Raw genomic sequence first — 19,147 nt, 5'->3', positions numbered from 1 at the left:
TACATAGCCTAAGCTGAAAAGACTTCTTGTACGCTTACTGTTTCTCTCTTACCACTGCTGGATGTCTTGTTCATCTCGTGTAATATGTTGTTGTACAAACTGCGTGCAGCATTAGAAGCAAAGCTGTGAATAAAATGATGAGATGATTTTCAATAAAGCATTGTTCAGTTCACAAAGTGTAAGAGGAAAAGAGGCCGCAGGTCCAACAATTAAATGAATGGTACGCTGCATTGAGAAAACGGCGAAAGCAAACCAGTAGTCTAAGATCTGCCCAGGTGGCAGATGAGGCAGTTCCATGATGAAACAGCACAGATAGTCCTCGATGATAAGTCAGATAATGAGCCAAAGCAAACCGATAGCCTCAGTTGTTCAAGGGCTGGCAGATGAGACAGTGCCATGTTGAAAAAGTAAGCACACTGCGAGATAAGCCAGCTGTTGAGATTAGCTGTAGGACATGTAGCTGTCGTTCAGAGCTCGCGGAGTCAGAACGAAAAATTAACAGGAGGAATTTCTCTGCTGGCGCGTGCGCTCACACACACACACACACACACACACACACACACACACACACTAACACACAAATGCACAAACGAGAAGAGGCTTCATCTCGTCCTATATACGTAGGTATAAGCAGGAACTACCTCGAAGTGAGTGGGACACAGCCTGTCAGTTACACTCGACCGAATAGTAGCGGCGCCGGTCACAGAAAACCATCATAACGACCGGGAGAGCCCTGTGCTGACCACACTCCCCTCCTCCTCCCATCCTCAGCTTAGGATGACACGACGGTCGGATGGTCCCGATGGGCCACTTGTAGTCTGAGGACGGAGTGTGTGAGTGCTGTCAGTTCAGTAACCGTAGTAGTGCAGTATGAGGTAGACACAGGGTATTACGGTATTGGAGTCTGTGGACTTAGCTTCAGATAATGCCTATATCCTAGTCTGGCTTGTTCTGATCTGTACTAGTTTCGTAACAGCGACAGTTACAGTCATTCCATTATACAGCTGATAGATGTACATATTCGCAATTGCAAATACAATTCGTGCTTCTGAAGAGTGTCGTCCGTTGATTAACAGCGGCAGTAGCTGCTCAACATTGGGATGAGCTGACGGGTTTGATTGAGACTCCAAGACGTGTGCTGTATTGACAGTTACCCTGCGAGGCTACACCGATTAATATAGCGTTACTATAGCCAGAATAAACTGCCGTTAGGTGTGATTAGGTTTCATCTCATATAGGTATTGCTTTTCTCGGTGGCTACCCAATAATTTGTAAAAATATTAAATAAATATCATGTGCTCTGTTTACACTGATGAGTCAAAACACAATGATCAGTTGCAAAAGTGTGTTGGTACACCTTTGGAAGGTAGCGTAAAGCAACTCTGGCTGCAAAGGATCCTACACGTCCATGATAGGTTTCCAGAAGTTTTCCCCGGCAAAATATTATTTTCAAGCATACGTGATGAAAAATATTAATTCCAAATTGTTGCTGTGTGATTAGAGAAATTCGCAAATGAAGAAAAATCCTTTTCATTATTGATTTGGGGAAAAATTTGTTCCATATTCTCGTCAACTAAGACCTTCCGAGCCGTCCTTCAGCTTCGAATTCCGGGCCATGGAATACCCGGAAAACAAATGAGAAATCACAAACTTCCATAGCCCCACATGGCGTGCCCACATATTCATAGGTGGTCGCATTGTATTAATATGGGAACATGACAGAACACAGCTTTGAGGTTGTGAGACTGTTCTTTATTATTTAGCCCAGAGCGTCTGTGTGCGCCCTCATTTTCACAACAGAGTATGATTCTCCTGCACGTACGATGTGAAATTCTCCTCAATATTGCTGGCTTGGTAACTGCACCTCGAACAGAATCCTTACGTACATTTGTCTGGTAACATGTGGCAGCAACCTTCCATTTAATGAATCCCCCAAATGTTTTGTTGCAAGATGACAGATCAGGATTTCGCAGTGATCACTCCAAAGCTGCATACAAAAGGACAGAACCCTTATGATAAAATACCTCATTGAGGCACTCTCTAACGACGATAACAGAATGGACTGCTGCCCCATCCTGCTGAAACCATATACGGCCTTGCAGTTCCTTACCTTGCAGATATGGAACAAACCAGTCGTGTTGTATGGTGAGATACGCAATGTGATTCACAGCACTGTGAAGAAATGTGGAGCTACGAAGTGGATTGCAGAGATTACAGCCAAGGTTATGACATATCGTGGGTTGTTTTCCAGTTCGTCATAAAACTGTGGGGCCGGCCGCGGTGGTCTAGCGGTTCAGGCGCTCAGTCCGGAACCGCGGGACTGCTACGGTCGCAGGTTCGAATCCTGCCTCGGGCATGGATGTGTGTGATGTCCTTAGGTTAGTTAGGTTTAAGTAGTTCTAAGTTCTGGGGGACTGATGACCACAGATGTTAAGTCCCATAGTGCTCAGAGCCATTTGAACCATTTGAACCAAAACTGTGGGTTTTCTTTACTCCACAAAAGTTTATGGCTCTTGCACTGCGATATACTGTATTCTACACTTGTCAGAGAAAAACACTTTTGCTCTTGAAGGTAGAGCTGTAAAGACATCAAGCATTCGCCGATACAAACCTGACGACTTTTTGTGTGTTCTTGTCATTCAGTTCGTTTACAAACAAAGGTTTAAATGCCTTTAACTTGAGATCGTTCTTCATATGTTTTTGTAACGTCGAGTATGAAACTTCCAGTTCCTGAACCGCTTACGATTGGACTTTTTTTGGCGAACGTTCCACAGACGCTACATTCTCTTCACTTGTTTTCAGTCTTGTTGACGGTCTTACTGAGGGGGGCTTATCTTTTACGCATTCAGCTGAAGAGAGATTTTTCTCCCACCGTAAAATGGTTGGTTTTGGTGGTGACGATTTATGAAACATTATAGTGAAATCAATTCGGATATTTATCGTCGAGTTTGCTGTATGGGGTCGTTAGTGAACCCTTGTGCTCATTATGTTCCGTTCCTTCACGGCGTAAGTGGACTCATCAGCCCTGATTTAGGTACATGTCAGCATTTATTACAATAAGAGAACAATTTATTAGCATCTCAGTGATATATAGTGGATAATGAGATTTTTTGATAACCCTGTAGATGCAGAGGAGGCGCGGAACAGTAGTCATGGAACAAGAGGTAATCCGCCACAACTTTCATTTACAGTCGTAGACAACCTTTCTCCCGCTATCATATATACTTGACGTCTTATTTTTCACATACTACACTTAATCATAGGCCTTTTTGATGTGTATTTCAGATCAGGCCACTCAGGGAAACGTAAGTAAAACCGTTTACAGTGTAATACAATTTGAGTTAAAACTCAAAAATTAATTATGTCAACTATAATTAAGTGATGTCACTTGCAGAGTGTATAATTAAAAATCTATTCACTTTTTTCTGTTCCGTGAGCAGACGCATGCGTGCAGTGCGGGGGGGAGGAGCACCACGACCGCAGTGAGCGGGGGGGGGGGGGGGGGGGGGGGGGAAAGTAATATACGGGAGTAGAGGCGAGTAGAGTTCTCGCATTACCCCCAGCGCTCACGGTTTGAGCTTCGTAAGGATTTCTTGCTATAACGCACATGATGGGCGGGAGAGAAAAGTTTTGTGAAAGCACCTATTTACGTAGATGTTTATCTTCACATGTGGTACATATTCGCAGGACACCAAGACAAAGAAACACCCCCACACCCGTTAGCCGCGCACTGAACGACTGTTCACTGCAGCGCTGAGCAGTGTTGCCCCGCATACTCGGGCAGAAGTTGCAAAAGGCAATGAAGTCAAAAAATTCCGAGCAGAACTATGGCTCTCAAGGAACAAGACAAAGGAGACAGACTACAATATGTGAAATAGCACCTACAAAAATGTTGGGTTGCATTTGGCAATCTATTTCGTCGTCAGACGAAACAAGTGTGGGCCTACCCTACAACGCACGGTTAAAATCTGTCAAACTGGCAGCCTCATGTGCGGCCATTAGGTTCGTATTTTCGTTTTCGCTTATTTCAATCAGTGTATCGTAGGCCTCTTATTTGTTATACTAACAATGGACGATCGCATCAAACCTACTTTCCCATCTTGCTATACTCAATGGCTTCAACGTTAGGACAGATACAAGGGGTGTCCAATAAGTAATGGAACACTTCTTTTTCTCAGCCAGTTCCGGTTGAAAAAATGTGGAAATTGCTGTGGGACATGGGGGAATATTGCCGCTTCAGACCCTGTAGGTGGCGGCGCTACACGTAGTTTTCAAAATGGCGTCTGTAACGTGGTTCAAAAATGGCTCTGAGCACTATGGGACTAAACCTCGGAGGTCATCAGTCCCCTAGAACTTAAAACTACTTAAACATAACTAACCTAAGGACATCACACACATAAATGCCCGAGGCAGGATTCGAAACTGCGACCGTAGCGGTCGCGCGGTTCCAGACTATAGCGCCTAGAACCGCTCGGCCACCCCGGCCGGCCTGTAACGTGGGCTGCGTTCCAAGCAGAGAGATGTTGAATTTCTGTTGTGGGAAAACCAGAATATCACACTTATTCATATGCGTTTGCAAAATGTCTACGGTGACCTGGCAGTGAACAAAAGTAAAATGAGAAGGTCAAGTCAAACACTCTTCAGTCATCTAAATTTCCAGACCGTTATTTTATTGGTTACCACCTTCGACTATATATTAAGCCACCTTCAGAACCCGTGACCAACGTGTAGGAAGATTTCTATTCAGGTTCCGGTCAAAATAGGGGTAAACATTCGAAGACTGATATCTGTAGATTTCTGAAACAGCGACCACCTCAAACATCATCAGCCGACCGTCGGCAGATTTTGACCGGAAACGAGGTTGGAATCTATACATCGGTCAGGAGGCCTGAAGAAGGATTAATAGATCTCCGAAACTCGTAGCCCAATAAAATGACAGTTTGGAAACTTGGACGGCTGAAAGGTGTTTGATTTGACGTTCTGTACCGAACTACCGAGATCCCACAACCGTCTCTGTAAAGATGGATATACAGAAAGTTTTATGAGTCGTTGGGCGAGGTGTCTGTCATCATTGTAACAAGGTCGCGCAATCTCCCGCGTTTCGGCCGGCCGCACATAGCTGTCGCTGTTCATAAGTTTCAACAGGTGGTCACTCTCCACTCTCATCCGAGGTGATCGACGGGTCACAATCGGACACCTCACTGCCTAATTAGACGTCTGTGTTGGTAGTGCTGACACACTCGTCCTCCAACTGTGGTACTGAAAGATGTGTGTGTCACTAACAGAAGACGAAAAACGAGTCACGAAGAACCATCTGCGCGGAATTGCTTGAGCGTTACGAGGCTGATCGTGACTTTATTCATAGAGTATCCTCACAGGTGATGAAACATTGGTTCATCGCTTCGAACCTCGAAACGAAACGACAAGCCATGGAGTAGCGCCACACCACCCCTCCTCCAAAGAAAATGTTCAAAGTCGCGTCCTTAACCCGTTAAGTCTGGGAATGTGAAGGGATTATTCTGTTTGCTGTACTCTTTCATGGTGCAACGATCAACTCTGAACTGTGTTGTATTAGCTTCAAGAAATTGAAGAAATAACTTCATTGTGTTCGTCGTCAAAGAAAATGCAAACGAACTGCTCCTTCTCCAAGACAACACAAGTCTTCACAAAAGTCTGCGCACCTTAGAGGAGCTCACAGAACTTCATTGGACTGCTCTTCCTCATCCACACTACAGCTTAGATCTCGCACCTTCCGACTTCCATCAGTTTGGCCCAATGAAGGATGCACATCGCAGGAAGCAGTATGTGGATGATGGGGAGGTTATTGGTGCAGCGAGATGTTGCCTCGGATGGCGTCCAGTAGAATGGTGCCATGACGTCATACAGGCTCTCTCAGGAAGGTGGTGTGAGCCGTCATATTGAATGGAGATAATGTTGAAAAATAGGGAAAATTTTTGGAAATGTGTGGTAAGTTCCTATGGGACGAAACTGCTGAGGTCATCGGTCCCTAGGCCTACACACTGCTTAATCTAACTGACACTAACTTACGCTAAGACAACACACTCACCCATTCCAGAGGGAGGACTCAAACCTCCGACGGGGGGAGCCGCGGGCACGGTGGTAAGACGCCTCAGACCGCACGGCTAACCCGCGTGACGAAAAATAGGGATTTGTAGCTAAAAGAGAGGGGGATAATGAGGTTTATAGGAATCTTGAGATTAGATGAAGAAGAAACTATAATAAAAATTGCTGAGATAAATATAAAGAACCTGATATACGCAGATGATACCATACTGATTGCAGAAGGTGAAAGAGAGTTAAACATCCTCTTACTGAAGGTGAAAGAAGGAAGTACAAAGGCTGGTCTGAGGGTAAAGTCAAGAAGACGAAAATTATGCAACCACACCTATCACTTGATAACATACGGGAGGAGAAAAAAAATGGAGATAGTTTCAGTGCTGCTGAATGCAGCCACGAAGTCAAGAGACCGTTGTTACTTTGCGGAAAGGAGATTTAAAAGTTTGACAGTGTTTTAAGAAGTAGAGACGTAACTTTAGAAGCAAAAATCCCGTAAATAAGGGCTATGGTCTATCCAGTTGTGATGTACGGTTGTAGGACCTGGACCGTAAGAAAGGCTGGACGGTGTAGAACAGACGTCTCGTGAATTGCAATATTGTAGGAAACTTCTTAGAGTTCCATGGACTGCAAGGAAAACGAGTAGAGCAAATAAAATCAGACTGCTCCTAAAAGATATAATACTGAAACAAAAACAGACGGACTTTGGGTACACTACAAGAAGACATGATTCGCTGGAAAAGACGTTAGTGCTGGTTAAGATAGAAAGCATGAGATGGATCGATGGCGTCACAGCATTAATGTATTCCATCCTGGAAAGTCTGCAGGAGAAAATGCAGACAGACGAAATTGGCGTGCTTTAGTTCAAGAAGTCACTGAGATTCAAAGTCGACTAAACGAATGGGGAGAGAGAGAGAGAGAGAGAGAGAGAGAGAGAGAGAGAGAGAGAGAGAGATACTACATACCAAGTTAATACTGTTTTACTTCTTGGATTGATCACAGGGTGCGGGCTAGCGCTTGTCAATATAGGTACTCTTTTACTTTTATTCTTTTTTTACCGGTGTTATACTACGTAATCATTCACTGCCGCATTAATTAGAGCAAGTCTGGTACAACAGCCCTGATTCTCAAACGCTGTTTGTAAATAGCGATATGAACAAACATTAGTCCGCTAGACCAAGGCAGGTAAAACATTTGGATGTTCAGCTTATGTGCTAGCAGAGCACCTCTGTGATACGACATGCGTAACTTCTTTCATTAAATTGTTTCTATTTACCATTCTGTGACGTAGCAATTATGCGTACCTTTGGTACTGTGTAGATGTTCTTCAAGTCCAGAACTTTTTTCAATAATTTTTGTTTAAGTTGAGTCGTTTCGATTAGGCGGCAGCTTCCATCTCTACAGTATGACAAACGAGTACATCTTTCATTTGTGAATTATTTTACGAGCTTGTAATTAGAAGCGTCTTGTTTTGTTTCACTTGTTCGCTTTGTAGTTTTGATTCATAAATTTCTTGCATGTTCGTTTATTTACTGGGTATGTTTTTGATAATGCACAAATTACAGATGATTTATCATGATTATTTAAGACATTTACACAGTACTGAAACTGAAAACTAAAAAGTCACGTTCGTGAAATGTAATGAAATAAAATATTTTGATAGTAAAAGAATTATAGTGTTACATACTGTTTTACAGTGTCAAAAGTGGGACACTTTAAACTAGAACCACTGACACAAATCCCCAGCAAGAGGACGAGTTTGTTAACGCAGCAATGGTTTAAAAACCTGAGATTTTTCTAAATGCATGGTCTGCACCTCAAAAGAATTACATAGAGTGGAAGAAAATTTATAGTATCGGGAAGTGTGAACCTACATGATTGATGTTGATAAAGGGAAGTTTGGAAGCGTTGGAAGTCAACAAAGACATGATTGCATCCCATCTACTGGCTGGTGAATATACTGGGAGGTCAGAAACAGTCTGAATAGTTTGTAATGGTGTTTCGGGGTCAGTTGTGCTGAGAAATAATTCGATACGTTGCGCCGTGTCCGAGTAAAATAGAGTCAAAGTTAGCCATCAAGCCGTTTCGATATGAGCTCGCACATCCAAGAGCTCCGCCGGAGACAGTGTTGCCAAACTAGTCCTTCGTTTGGTTCTCTAATATCAAACCAAAGAGCGACACAATAACTGGATATGCGACGTCAGTAGAGATCGAACTAAGGCCAAAGGCTGAGCAGTCTCGTAAGCTGTCATCTACACTATAACAACTGTATCTGGCGGGCCGCTTGAATTTGCAAGTTCAACGGCCTGATTGGCTAATTTCAGTGCTTTTTCTTTAGGAAACGGCGCAAGTTATCGAGTTCTTTTCTTAAAAGTAATTTCTCGACTCAACCTACCGTACAACACCCTTCAGAGCTTTTCAGACTGTTTCTGACCATCGTGTATATGATACTGAACGAAGAAACAGTCCTCGTACCAGCGACACATCTCCTTCCGAATACTAAACAAGTGTAACAGGCAAAACAATTAATTTTGACTATTTTTTGGAATGGGAACGACGTGGTTCTTGATTTTCTGTTATGCCGCTGCTCATAAATAGCGAGAGATACATTCACCATTCACGAGCATAATGATGTCATTAGAAGGCAGAGATTACATAATAACACGGAAGCGATCCAAATTCATAGTGGTAATGCCCAACCGCATGAAAATTTGACAACTTATATGGCACCTTCTTGGACTGGATCAAGATTCCTTACCCATTGCAGAAAAAAAAAAAAAATGAAATGATTGTATGGTATTGTTGGCCGGAAGGCCCCATTCGGGGGAGTTCGGCCGCCGTATTGCAAGTCCTCTTTAGTTGACGCCACATCGGCGACTTCCGAGTCAATGATGACGATGGACACACAATACCCAGTCCCCTGCCGGGAATCGAACCTTGGCCCCTTGCGTGGTAGGCGGTAACGCTAGCGCTACGCTACGGCGGCGGACACCCATCGCACACTACATATGTGATACCCTCCAACTTCTTCATGTTGGATCCCATGGAAGACAGTGTCAACGTCCGCAATTCGATAATACTGGTGAGGTGAAGTGGCTGTGAAGAAGTACAAGGGTCGTTCCGAAAATAATGCCCCCATTTTTTTTTGGTGGTGAATTTGTATGCCTGCACCAGATGTTGGTATAGTGCTAATGCTTGAACCTTTCTCTTTCATTTGCTGGTGGTTCTGTTGTTCTGCAGTAGTTGGCAACAGCAAAGGAGTGTTCCAGACTGGAGTCTGTTATGGGCGCTCGTATAAAAAAGCGATTTGTGATTGAAATCCTCACTGCTGAACAAATTGTAACGACTGAAATCCATCGACGCTTGTTAAAGGTGTATAGAGACGATAGAATAGGCATGAGCAATGTAAGGCGATAAGTGCGGCATTTTCAGGGTGGTGAAAAGGGTGTGCATGACAAGCCATGGCCCAATCGAGCTAGCACAGCTGTCACTCTTTGAAATGAAGAGCTTCTTTATCAACTCATCCGTAATGATCGGCGGATAACTACCAGAAAATTGTGTGCAAAGCTGAATGTCGATTGTAAAGCCCTGGAAACAATGATGGAACATCTTGGTTATCGCAAAGTCCGCGCGAATGTGTCCCCGGATGGTTACAGAACGGAAAGCTCATTGAATGGAAATTTGTCGGGACTTGCTGAACCAATACGAAGATGAAGATGACAATTTTCTGAATCGCACCGTCACTGGAGATGAGACATGGCGTCACCACTAAGATCCGGAATCCAAAAGACAGTCCATGGGAAGGCGACATGCGAATTCTCCGTCAAAGAAGAAATTCAAGTCACAGCTGTCTGCAGGCAGAGTGATGTGCACAGTCTTCAGAGATAGCCCGGGGCGGTTCTAGGCACTGCAGTCCGGAACCGCGGGACTGCTACGGTCGCAGGTTCGAATCCTGCCTCGGGCATGGATGTGTGTGATGTCCTTAGGTTAGTTAGGTTTAAGTAGTTCTAAGTTCTAGGGGACTGATGACCTAAGATGTTAAGTCCCATAGTGCTCAGAGCCATTTGAACCATTTTGATAGTCCAGGTGTGGCTGTTTGGATGTCCGGGAGCCTTGAGAAACTGTCCATTCAGCACGCTACCATACGACACTGACTAAGCTGAAAGCCCTAATTTCCAGGGTAAGGCCCGAGAAGAAGAACAGTTTTTACCTGCAACGTGATAACAACAAGCCTTACACCAGTTTTGCGACCATGCAATTCACTGTAAAGTTCGTCTGGACTGTCTTACCACATCCATCCTACAGTCACGATTTAGCGCCTTCAGACTACCATCTCTTTGTGCCTCTGAAAAATGGACTATGTGGCGAACATTTTCAAGACTCGGATTCTGTCGTCAAAGCTGTAAGGAAGTGGTTAGCCTCAGCTGGTTCCGTTTCTACAAGAGCGGCATGCACGATCTGGTTCATCGTTGACGAAAGTGTATGACGATTGGTGGTGACTATGCGGAAAAATGACAGTTTGTAGATGCAGTATTGCTCTGTTTAGCTGTGCTGTTGGGTTTTGTGGTTCAAATGGCTCTGAGCACTATGGGACTTAACTTCTAAGGTGATCAGTCCCCTAGAACTTAGAACTACTTAAACTAACCTAAGGACATCACAAACATCCATGCCCGAGGCAGGATTCGAACCTGCGACCGTAGCGGTCGCGCGGTTCAAGACTGTAGCGCCTAGAACCGCTCGGCCACCAAGACCGGCTGTGATTTATGTATCTCTTGCAGTTTCCATGAATAAAAAAAAAAGGGGGCATTACTTTCGGAACGACCCTCGTAGATACAACAGTGTGCACCCGACTTCTGTGGACGAGTGTCACAGAATAAGCTTCAATGATGATGCTCAGTCACTACTGAAACGCCTTGCTAAACCCGCAGGACAGGACAGGTAGTTGGAATTGTGGAAAGGGACAAAATGAGTGGCAGTCAGTTACACTCGAACACATATAACTTTATTTATTTGACCAAACATTACAGTACAAATTCTTGAACTTAGTTATCGGCTGAATACGCCACACTATCTTGTGCCTTAAGGGCACAAATACTTTAATTTAAAACAAAGGCTGAAAGCCATTAACTCAAAATTCAGACGCCAAAAAGAATATTTAGAAGGCAGAAGGCCTCACGCTACGTAAGTTCTATAATTTGGCTGAAGGCCCCAAAATCTAACACTTGAAAAGCAACAACCTTAATTTAAGGACGGCTGAAGGTCGGTGATTTAAGATTCAAGGTAAAATTAAATAAAAAATCTCAAGGCAGAAGGCCTTATCTTCAATTAGTCTGAAGGCCCCAAACAGTCTGATGCTCGAAAGACAAAGATCCTGAATTTAAAAACGGCGAAGGCCCCATGACTTGAAACTCAAGGTAAAATAAATTTGAACAACAAAAAAAAATGGCTCTGAGCACTATGCGACTTAACTGCTGAGGTCATCAGTCGCCTAGAACTTAGAACTAATTAAACCTAACTAACCTAAGGACATCACACACATCCATGCCCGAGGCAGGATTCGAACCTGCGACCGTAGCAGTCACACGGTGCCAAACTGAAGCGCCTAGAACCGCACGACCACACTGGCCGGCCCTTGAACAACAAAGCCTTATCTTAAACTAGGCTGAAGGCCCCAAACAATCTAACACTTGACAATCAAGGAACTTTAATTTTAATTTTAAAATGACTGAAGGCCCATGACTTAAAACATAACTAAAATAATTTTATTAGGTTGAAGGCCCAAGGCTTTATCTTTAAACAATATATTAATCAGGCTGAAAGCCCAAACAATATGACACCTGACAAGCAAGAAACTTCTAATTTTAAAACGGCTGAAAGCCCATAACTTAAAACACCTCTAAAAACAATTCAACTTTACTTCAAAACCATCAGCTATGAGCCATACAAATACACACAACAGAAAATAAGAAGAGGCAGTGCAGCTAACGGCGCTCAGAAGTTTCGGGGGTCGGCCAGCACTTGAAATAGTAACGTTCACTTAGGTGAGACAGGCAGTCGGCCCAACCATTCTCGATCCGACGACAACCAAACAAACAGTCAACGGACCCACCGACGAGGTAACTTGCGCTCCATTCGACCAGCACACAAACGGGAGTTCAATGCAAACGTAAAAGGCATGGAAGCCCACAAACAAGCGTAAATTATGCTGTCGAACTACACACCGTGCTGGACAGCGACAACATGGTGAGGAAAGGACACTGCCTAAATTTACGTCAACGGCCAGGGCAGGTAACCGTAACATTAACGGTCATAAGGCAGAAAATTCCGCTGGTGCACTTCAATTGCAAATAACCAAATACAGTTAGACTCCACCGGACAGTAGGTAAACCTTCGCCAACTCGAACACAAACGTTGTTGCTCGCGGGAACGTCCCAACAGCGAACAACGAGAACCAAACGGCACAATGTGAACAGTCTTGACTTGCTGGTAAATTAAATCCAAACTCAACTTTCGCGTCCAGGGTCGGCGAGCCTCGGACCTCTTAGGAATGGGAACAGCCCCACTCACTCTGACACTCTGTAGAGACCGCCAGCGGGCCCAGCCAAACTACGCCCTGCGGAGATTTCCTCGCTGCTCCACGCCAACCGACCGACTGCCCGCATACAGCACAGCAGGAAACTATAAGCACCAGACCAACGATAGTACAAGGTGCGAATATCGATACACACCGCTGCTGCCTCTCACAGAGAGAGTGAACAGCAACATAATCGCAACAACCGCGGGAAACCAAACACAGAGTAGGAACCAAGATTTAAACCTATGCATACATGAGCCCAACACGGCTCAACTACATTTAAAGCGATGGCTATGCTGAGTAGTTTCATTATATACAGGGACAGTAACATTAATGGCATAAGCCTTTTGAACAGTGTGTCAGTGAACACGGTTTCAATACAGTCCTCGTGCTTCGCTTTATTGCTGACTGATCGTGGTGGCATCCTCTGTTCCCAGCTGGACAGACAGCCGAGTGGAAGCGCATACTGGACGTCAACGTGCTGGGGCTGTCCATCTGCACCAGGGAGGCCGTCCAGAGCATGCTGGACAGGGGAGTCGACGACGGTTTCATCATCCACATATGCAGGTGCGCTTCAAAGCGTTTATAGTGGTACTTTTTCTTTTTCGTCTTATGAGACGCTAAATAGGTATTCTTCAAAATACAGCCATTTAGCATGTGACAACGAAGATGCTTTATTAGGCTTCTGAGCTTCTGATAAACGTCGACGTTAGTCACTGCCTGAGAATCATTATCTGTGGTGTCGCTACGCTTTAAATCTGCACTCAGATCTGTGACTGCACTGACATGATCATTTCGTGAGAGACCTTTGGGGGGAGGAAGTAATATGTTTCTTGACTCTTCTTGGTTTACAGTACTCTTCCTCATCTTGTACCAAATATGTATTGCGATGTACAACAATGAGATTGGTTCAGAATTCTCCCGCTCCGTGCTGACCAAATGCACTGATGGCAAAAAGAGACATTATTTTTTTACTTATCTTGGCCTTGTATTTATCGAAACAGGTAAGAGTCGTACTACATACAAAGGCAATACTCAGCGACCGGTGGAGCTTTTTGTAAGTTACGATTTTCGTGGTTGGTCCATTCAATTGAGATTCCTCCAGTGAATTAGAGACCGAAATCCATCTTTTCCGTAACTAGCTGCATGTGATAATTTCACCATAGATCATTTTGGACACACAGTCACACACTGATCAGCCACAACATTATGACAATTGTCCACCCCGACGCTGGATGCTGCCAGGTGACGTTGCGGGCACGTGACGACTTAACAAAAGTAAGCGTAGCAGACACCGGCAGGGGATCATCCTAGCGAAGATATGCACTGCAAATGGGGAAATCCACTGCGAAAAGCGACTTTCGTAAAGGGCAGATTATTATTACGCATAACCTATGAACGAGAACCTCGAAAACGGAGAATCTGTTCGATTGCTTACGTGCTACTGTCGTTTGCATCTACGGAAAGAGGTAAAAGGACAGTGAAACTACCACTAGGCGATAAATGGTTGGTCGCCCACGACTCTTCACAGAATGTGGGTTTCGGAAGCTTGTCTGCTCTGTAAAGTAGGATAGATGGTGATCTGTGGCATCTCTGCCCAAAGAGCACAATGCTGTCACACCTAGCGCGAGATTAAACCCTGCTGCGGCCGCCCACTTCATACATCGTAGCGCCTACCTTATCGGCATCCCACTTCACGTTCAACCAACACGGGATGCCTGCATTACAGGGCGTATATTCACCAAGAAAACCTATGTCGTCTGAATTGTCAACACAAATACTTACCAGCAGCCACACAACACAACACCAGGTCTCCACCAACGGCTGCCATGAAACACTACCCGTTCGTAGAGCCTGCAAAACAGCTTCACCAGAGGTCACATCTAGTCCAGGAACTACTTTGATACGCCAGGAATGTGATCGCAAATAGTTACGGCAGATACGTTCGCCACACGGGCTTTATGGCGCGGCGCATTGCGGGCAAAAGGCAGTTCGATTCACTGCTTGAAAGTAAACAGACATCTCTTCTAGCTGGCCGATCTCTTGCAGATGGACTTGGTATAGTCGACGAACATCTTGACATTGTAGAATTGTTTATTGTGATCGCTCCTGTTAGAAGTCGGGTATTTTCTTTTGTTATTTGCTATTTTATACTATTTTATATTTGTGTCGATCCGCAGTTGGTACCGAGTCTGTTCTTCTAAATTAGATTAGATTAATACTTGTTCCATAGATCATGAATACGACACTTCGTAATGATGTGTAACGTGTCAGGTTAATAAAAGATGTCTGTACAAGATATTACATTACACAAAATATTGCATGACACTAATGTTTAAGTTGTTGTTGTTGTCCCCCCCCCCCCTTAGTTTATATGTAAAAATTGAGCCAGTGAGTAGAAAGAGTTGTCATCTAGAAATTCTTTTAATTTATTTTTAAATGTTAGTTGGCTATCTGTCAGGCTTTTGATGCTGTTTGGTAGGTGACGAGAGACTTTTGTGGCAGCATAATTTACCCCTTTCTGTGCCAAAGTCAGATTTAACCCTGCATAGTGAAGATCATCCTTTCTCCTGGTGTTATAGCTATACACACTGCTATTACTTTTGAACTGGGTTGGATTATTAACAACAAATTTCATAAGTGAATATATATACTGTGAGGTTACTGTGAGGAACCCTAGATCCTTAAATAGATCTCTGCAGGATGACCGTGGGTGGGCTCCAGCAATAATCTGATTACACGTTTTTGAGCAATGAATACTTTTCTACTCAACGATGAATTGCCCCAGAATATGATGCCATACGAAAGCAGTGAATGAAATTAGGCACAGTAAGTTAATTTACTGAGATTCTTATCACCAAAATTTGCAATAACCCTAATAGCATATGTAGCTGAACTCAGACGTTTCAGCAGACCATCAATGTGTTGCTTCCAGTGTAACCTGTCATCAATGGACACACCAAAAAATTTTGAAAGTTCTGCCTCAGCTACAGACTTCTGTTCAAAGTCTATATTTATTACTGGAGTTGTGCCATTTACTGTACGGAACTGTATATCAAAATTTAAAGAGAGTCCATTTGCTGAGAACCACTTAATAATTTTGTGAAAAACATCATTTACAATTACATCACTTAGTTCTTGGTTTTTGGATGTTATTACTATACTTGTATCATCAGCAAAAAGAACTAACTTTGCATCTTCGTCAATGTGGAATGGCAAGTCATTAATGTATATCAAGAACAATAAAGGACCTAAGACCGAACCCTGTGGGACCCCGTACTTGATAGCCCCCCAGATTGAGGAATCAGCTGTTGTTTTAACAGTACATGAACCACTTATTTCAACTTTCTGGATTCTTCCAGTTAAGTATGAATTAAACCATTTGTGCACTGCCCCACTCATCTTCATTGAAGATTGTATTATTGTTTCGTTTTGGCGAGTCCAGTAAATTGTTTTCGGACTTGTGTTTCCGCATTTTTATTCTCCTAGCACAGATACTTCAGTGGCAATGAGTTGGTTTAAGAGTTTCCCGCGTTTTCTCGGTTGTTGTCCGCTATGGCAGGTGGTATTCCAGGTATTGATCAACCCTCAGCGTGAGTCATAGCGCTGTTGGAAGGAATGCAACAAACGAACGAGCTCATTATTCAGCGTTTACAGGCGATGTCCGATCCCCCCGTCCTTTGAGGTGCCTATGTCGTGGTCCCCCCCCCCCCCCAGCTTCCCCAGTTCTGGGGCACCATGCCGCATCCCCTGTGTTTCTCAAGTTCGATAAATCCGTTGAGGCTTGGGGTAACTACGTGGCTCGTCTGGAGCAGCATTCGTTGCTCTTGATGTCACGTCACGTTCAGCGTCTCGCTTTTTATCTCGCCTATGTGGGCTCGGAAGTTTATCACTTTCTGCGACAGCTGCAGCCCGATACAGAACCTCATGCTCTCTCCTATGAGGCATTGACTTCTAACCTATTGGATTATTTTAACCCTCAGGTCCACGTTGCGGCGGCATGTCACAGATGATTCTGTTCTAACAAGCTTCCCATGCAGTCATACAGGGAATGGATTTCTACGCTGCATGGTCTCTCCTGTGACTGTCGTTTATTCTGTGGCAACCCCCACTGCAAGCAGTCTGATGGTTCGGCACTCGTTCGTGATATGATTCTTGTCTGTTCCCTAGATGATACCTTACGGACTGATCTTCAGAAGGTGAAAGTTCTCCATTTAGACACCTGTTTATCCAGTATCCATGTTCATGAGCAGTCCTTCCACTCTGCTTCCACGCTGCAGTCCCCAGCGCAGGTCTTCACCGCCCACTCCCAGTCACGCCAGTTCACAACTCCGCAGCCACTGCAGTGGCGCTGGGGGCCCCCTCCTGAGCTGCGCCTGCCCTCTAGGACTAGGGTGTCGGTCCGCACCTGCGCCAACGGCGGCCGCAGTGGCAGCAGCAACAGCGACAACGGTTTCGCTCCTGTAGCCAATGCTTTGTCACACATCAGAAGCAAGATTGCCACTTCCAGAGGGTGACCTGTTTGGCCTAAAGCAGGGTCTCAAAGCCGAGCTCTGTCGGTCGTCATCGTTGATGGCCATGGACCACACTGCTTTGGACGCCTCCAACTCTATGGTGGATGAGACGGACCCACTGCCACCAATTTCCTTTGTGCAGTCGGTTTTTCCACACAAAACAGCAGAGATCACTCTGACTGAGCTTTTGAACGGCACTCCTCTCCCTTTTCAAGTGGATATGGGGTCCTTCGCCACTATCATCGGTGGGGATTCCTGTCAGATGGGTTCACTACTGCTTCATCCGTTCCATACTTCCCTGAAGAGCTACAGCAACGATGTCATACGACTACATGGGTGGTTCTTGGCCCGGGTATGGTACCGCACTCACGACGTAACAGCCAGGGTTTGGGTCCTCACTGCACCCAAGACCACCAATTAATTGGGAATTGAACTTTTTCCTTGCTGGGCCTCAAGAAATTCATGACTTGGGCCCAGACATCCAGTTGTTGTCAACAGACACTGGCAGTAGCTTCTGGATGACTTCCCAGACGTGTCCTCTGCCACATCTCTGGGTTCGAAGTACATATCGATCTCCTCCCCTTGCGGTCCTGAAGTTCAACACTCACTCGTTACCATTCGCCCTCCATGACCATCTACAGCAGACGCTTCGTTACCTAGGGGCTGAGAGTCCTCCATAGCCTTTGGGCTACACCCATCATGGTCCTTGAGAAGCCTAACACTCAGTCTGTTATTGAATCCTGTCCATTACCCAAGGTTAATGACATCCTGTCCTGGTTGAATGGCGGCAAGGTGTTCGTCAAAATTTACCTGCAGGATGCCTAACTCCAGTTCCTTTGGACGAGTCATCGAAAACAGTCTTTGTAATCAATACCCTCTTTGCACTCTTCCATTACAACCGCCTCCCTTTTGGGGTCACCAGTGCTCCGGCCATCTTCCTTCCAGTGCTGTTCGGAAACATTGACAAGAGACATTCTGGGGATGAGTAACTACCTTGATGATATCTTAGTTGCTGGCATCTCCACCCCAGGACTAGGCTCTGAACCTCTGGTACCTCTTACATGTGCTTCAGGGTGCCAGATTATATTGCAACAAAGAGAAATGTTTTATTTGTTCCTCAAGTGACCTACCTCAGCCCTATTTTGAGTGCCAATGGCATTCGACCGATGCTCCAGTATGTTGAGGCTATTCAGCAGCTGCCGCCCCTGAAGGACATCTCCCAGCTCAAGCCTGTGCTGGTCGGCTGGTGTGGCCGTGCGGTTCTAGGCGCTACCTGTGTTTTATCCCACATGCTGCAGCTCTGTATATGGCTGCTGCTTCGCCTTATACACCAGTCACAAGCCTGTGGTCTCATTGTTCAGTGCTACGTCTGCCATCCCCGCAAGGACTGCTCACCACCTCCAGTGCTGGGCATTGATCCTCACGGTGTATTCCTAGGACATCCGTTTTTGGACCACAGATCTCCATGCCAATGCAGATCTTCTGTCTCATCTCCTGGTGAGTGCCGACCAGGAGTTCGAAACTGAACCGGTTGCCTGTTTCCACCTGGCTGCTGCCGCTGCCAAGGCAGTAGTTGCTTTGCCACTGGATGCCAGGCTAGTTGTATGGCAGACGATCTGACCATCCAGGCGCTGATCTGCATGGGTGGCAGTCAGACCATCGTCAGTTGCTGCAGCCAGAGGTCCAAGCCTACTGGCACCATTGGCAGGAAACATATGTCAGAGATGGGGTCCCCCACAGCTTAGGTGATAATAATCGTTGGTGGATTGTGCTGCCACCCTCCCTCCATCAGTGGACCTTGGAGCTCCTGCACGTTGGTCACTGGGTGATTGTCCCGACGAAATTGCTTGCCTGCTAGCTTGTCTACTGGAACAGCATGGACGCTGCCATCATCCACATGGTGGATTTATGTCCCTCTTGTCAATGGCACCAGTCGGCACCCCCTCGCTGCCTTTTCCCGTGGCCTCATGCTCCTTCCCCTTGG

At 45.2% G+C, this 19,147-nt stretch overlaps 1 protein-coding gene across 1 annotated transcript in view; it reads left to right on the top strand.

The window, feature by feature from the left end:
* Window positions 1-19,147, top strand: part of LOC124775993 (dehydrogenase/reductase SDR family member 11-like) — a 58,643-nt gene that overhangs the window by 28,530 nt on the left and 10,966 nt on the right. Inside the window, exon 4 of the mRNA XM_047250835.1 lies at window positions 13,087-13,216. Within this exon, the coding sequence (XP_047106791.1) occupies window positions 13,087-13,216 (130 nt within the window). The remainder of the gene's footprint in view (window positions 1-13,086; window positions 13,217-19,147) is intronic.

Source organism: Schistocerca piceifrons, chromosome 2 (assembly GCF_021461385.2).
Source record: "Schistocerca piceifrons isolate TAMUIC-IGC-003096 chromosome 2, iqSchPice1.1, whole genome shotgun sequence".
Lineage (NCBI taxonomy): Eukaryota > Metazoa > Arthropoda > Insecta > Orthoptera > Acrididae > Schistocerca > Schistocerca piceifrons.
Note: the sequence above shows the minus strand (reverse complement) of the source record. Positions and strands in the feature narration are given on the sequence as shown.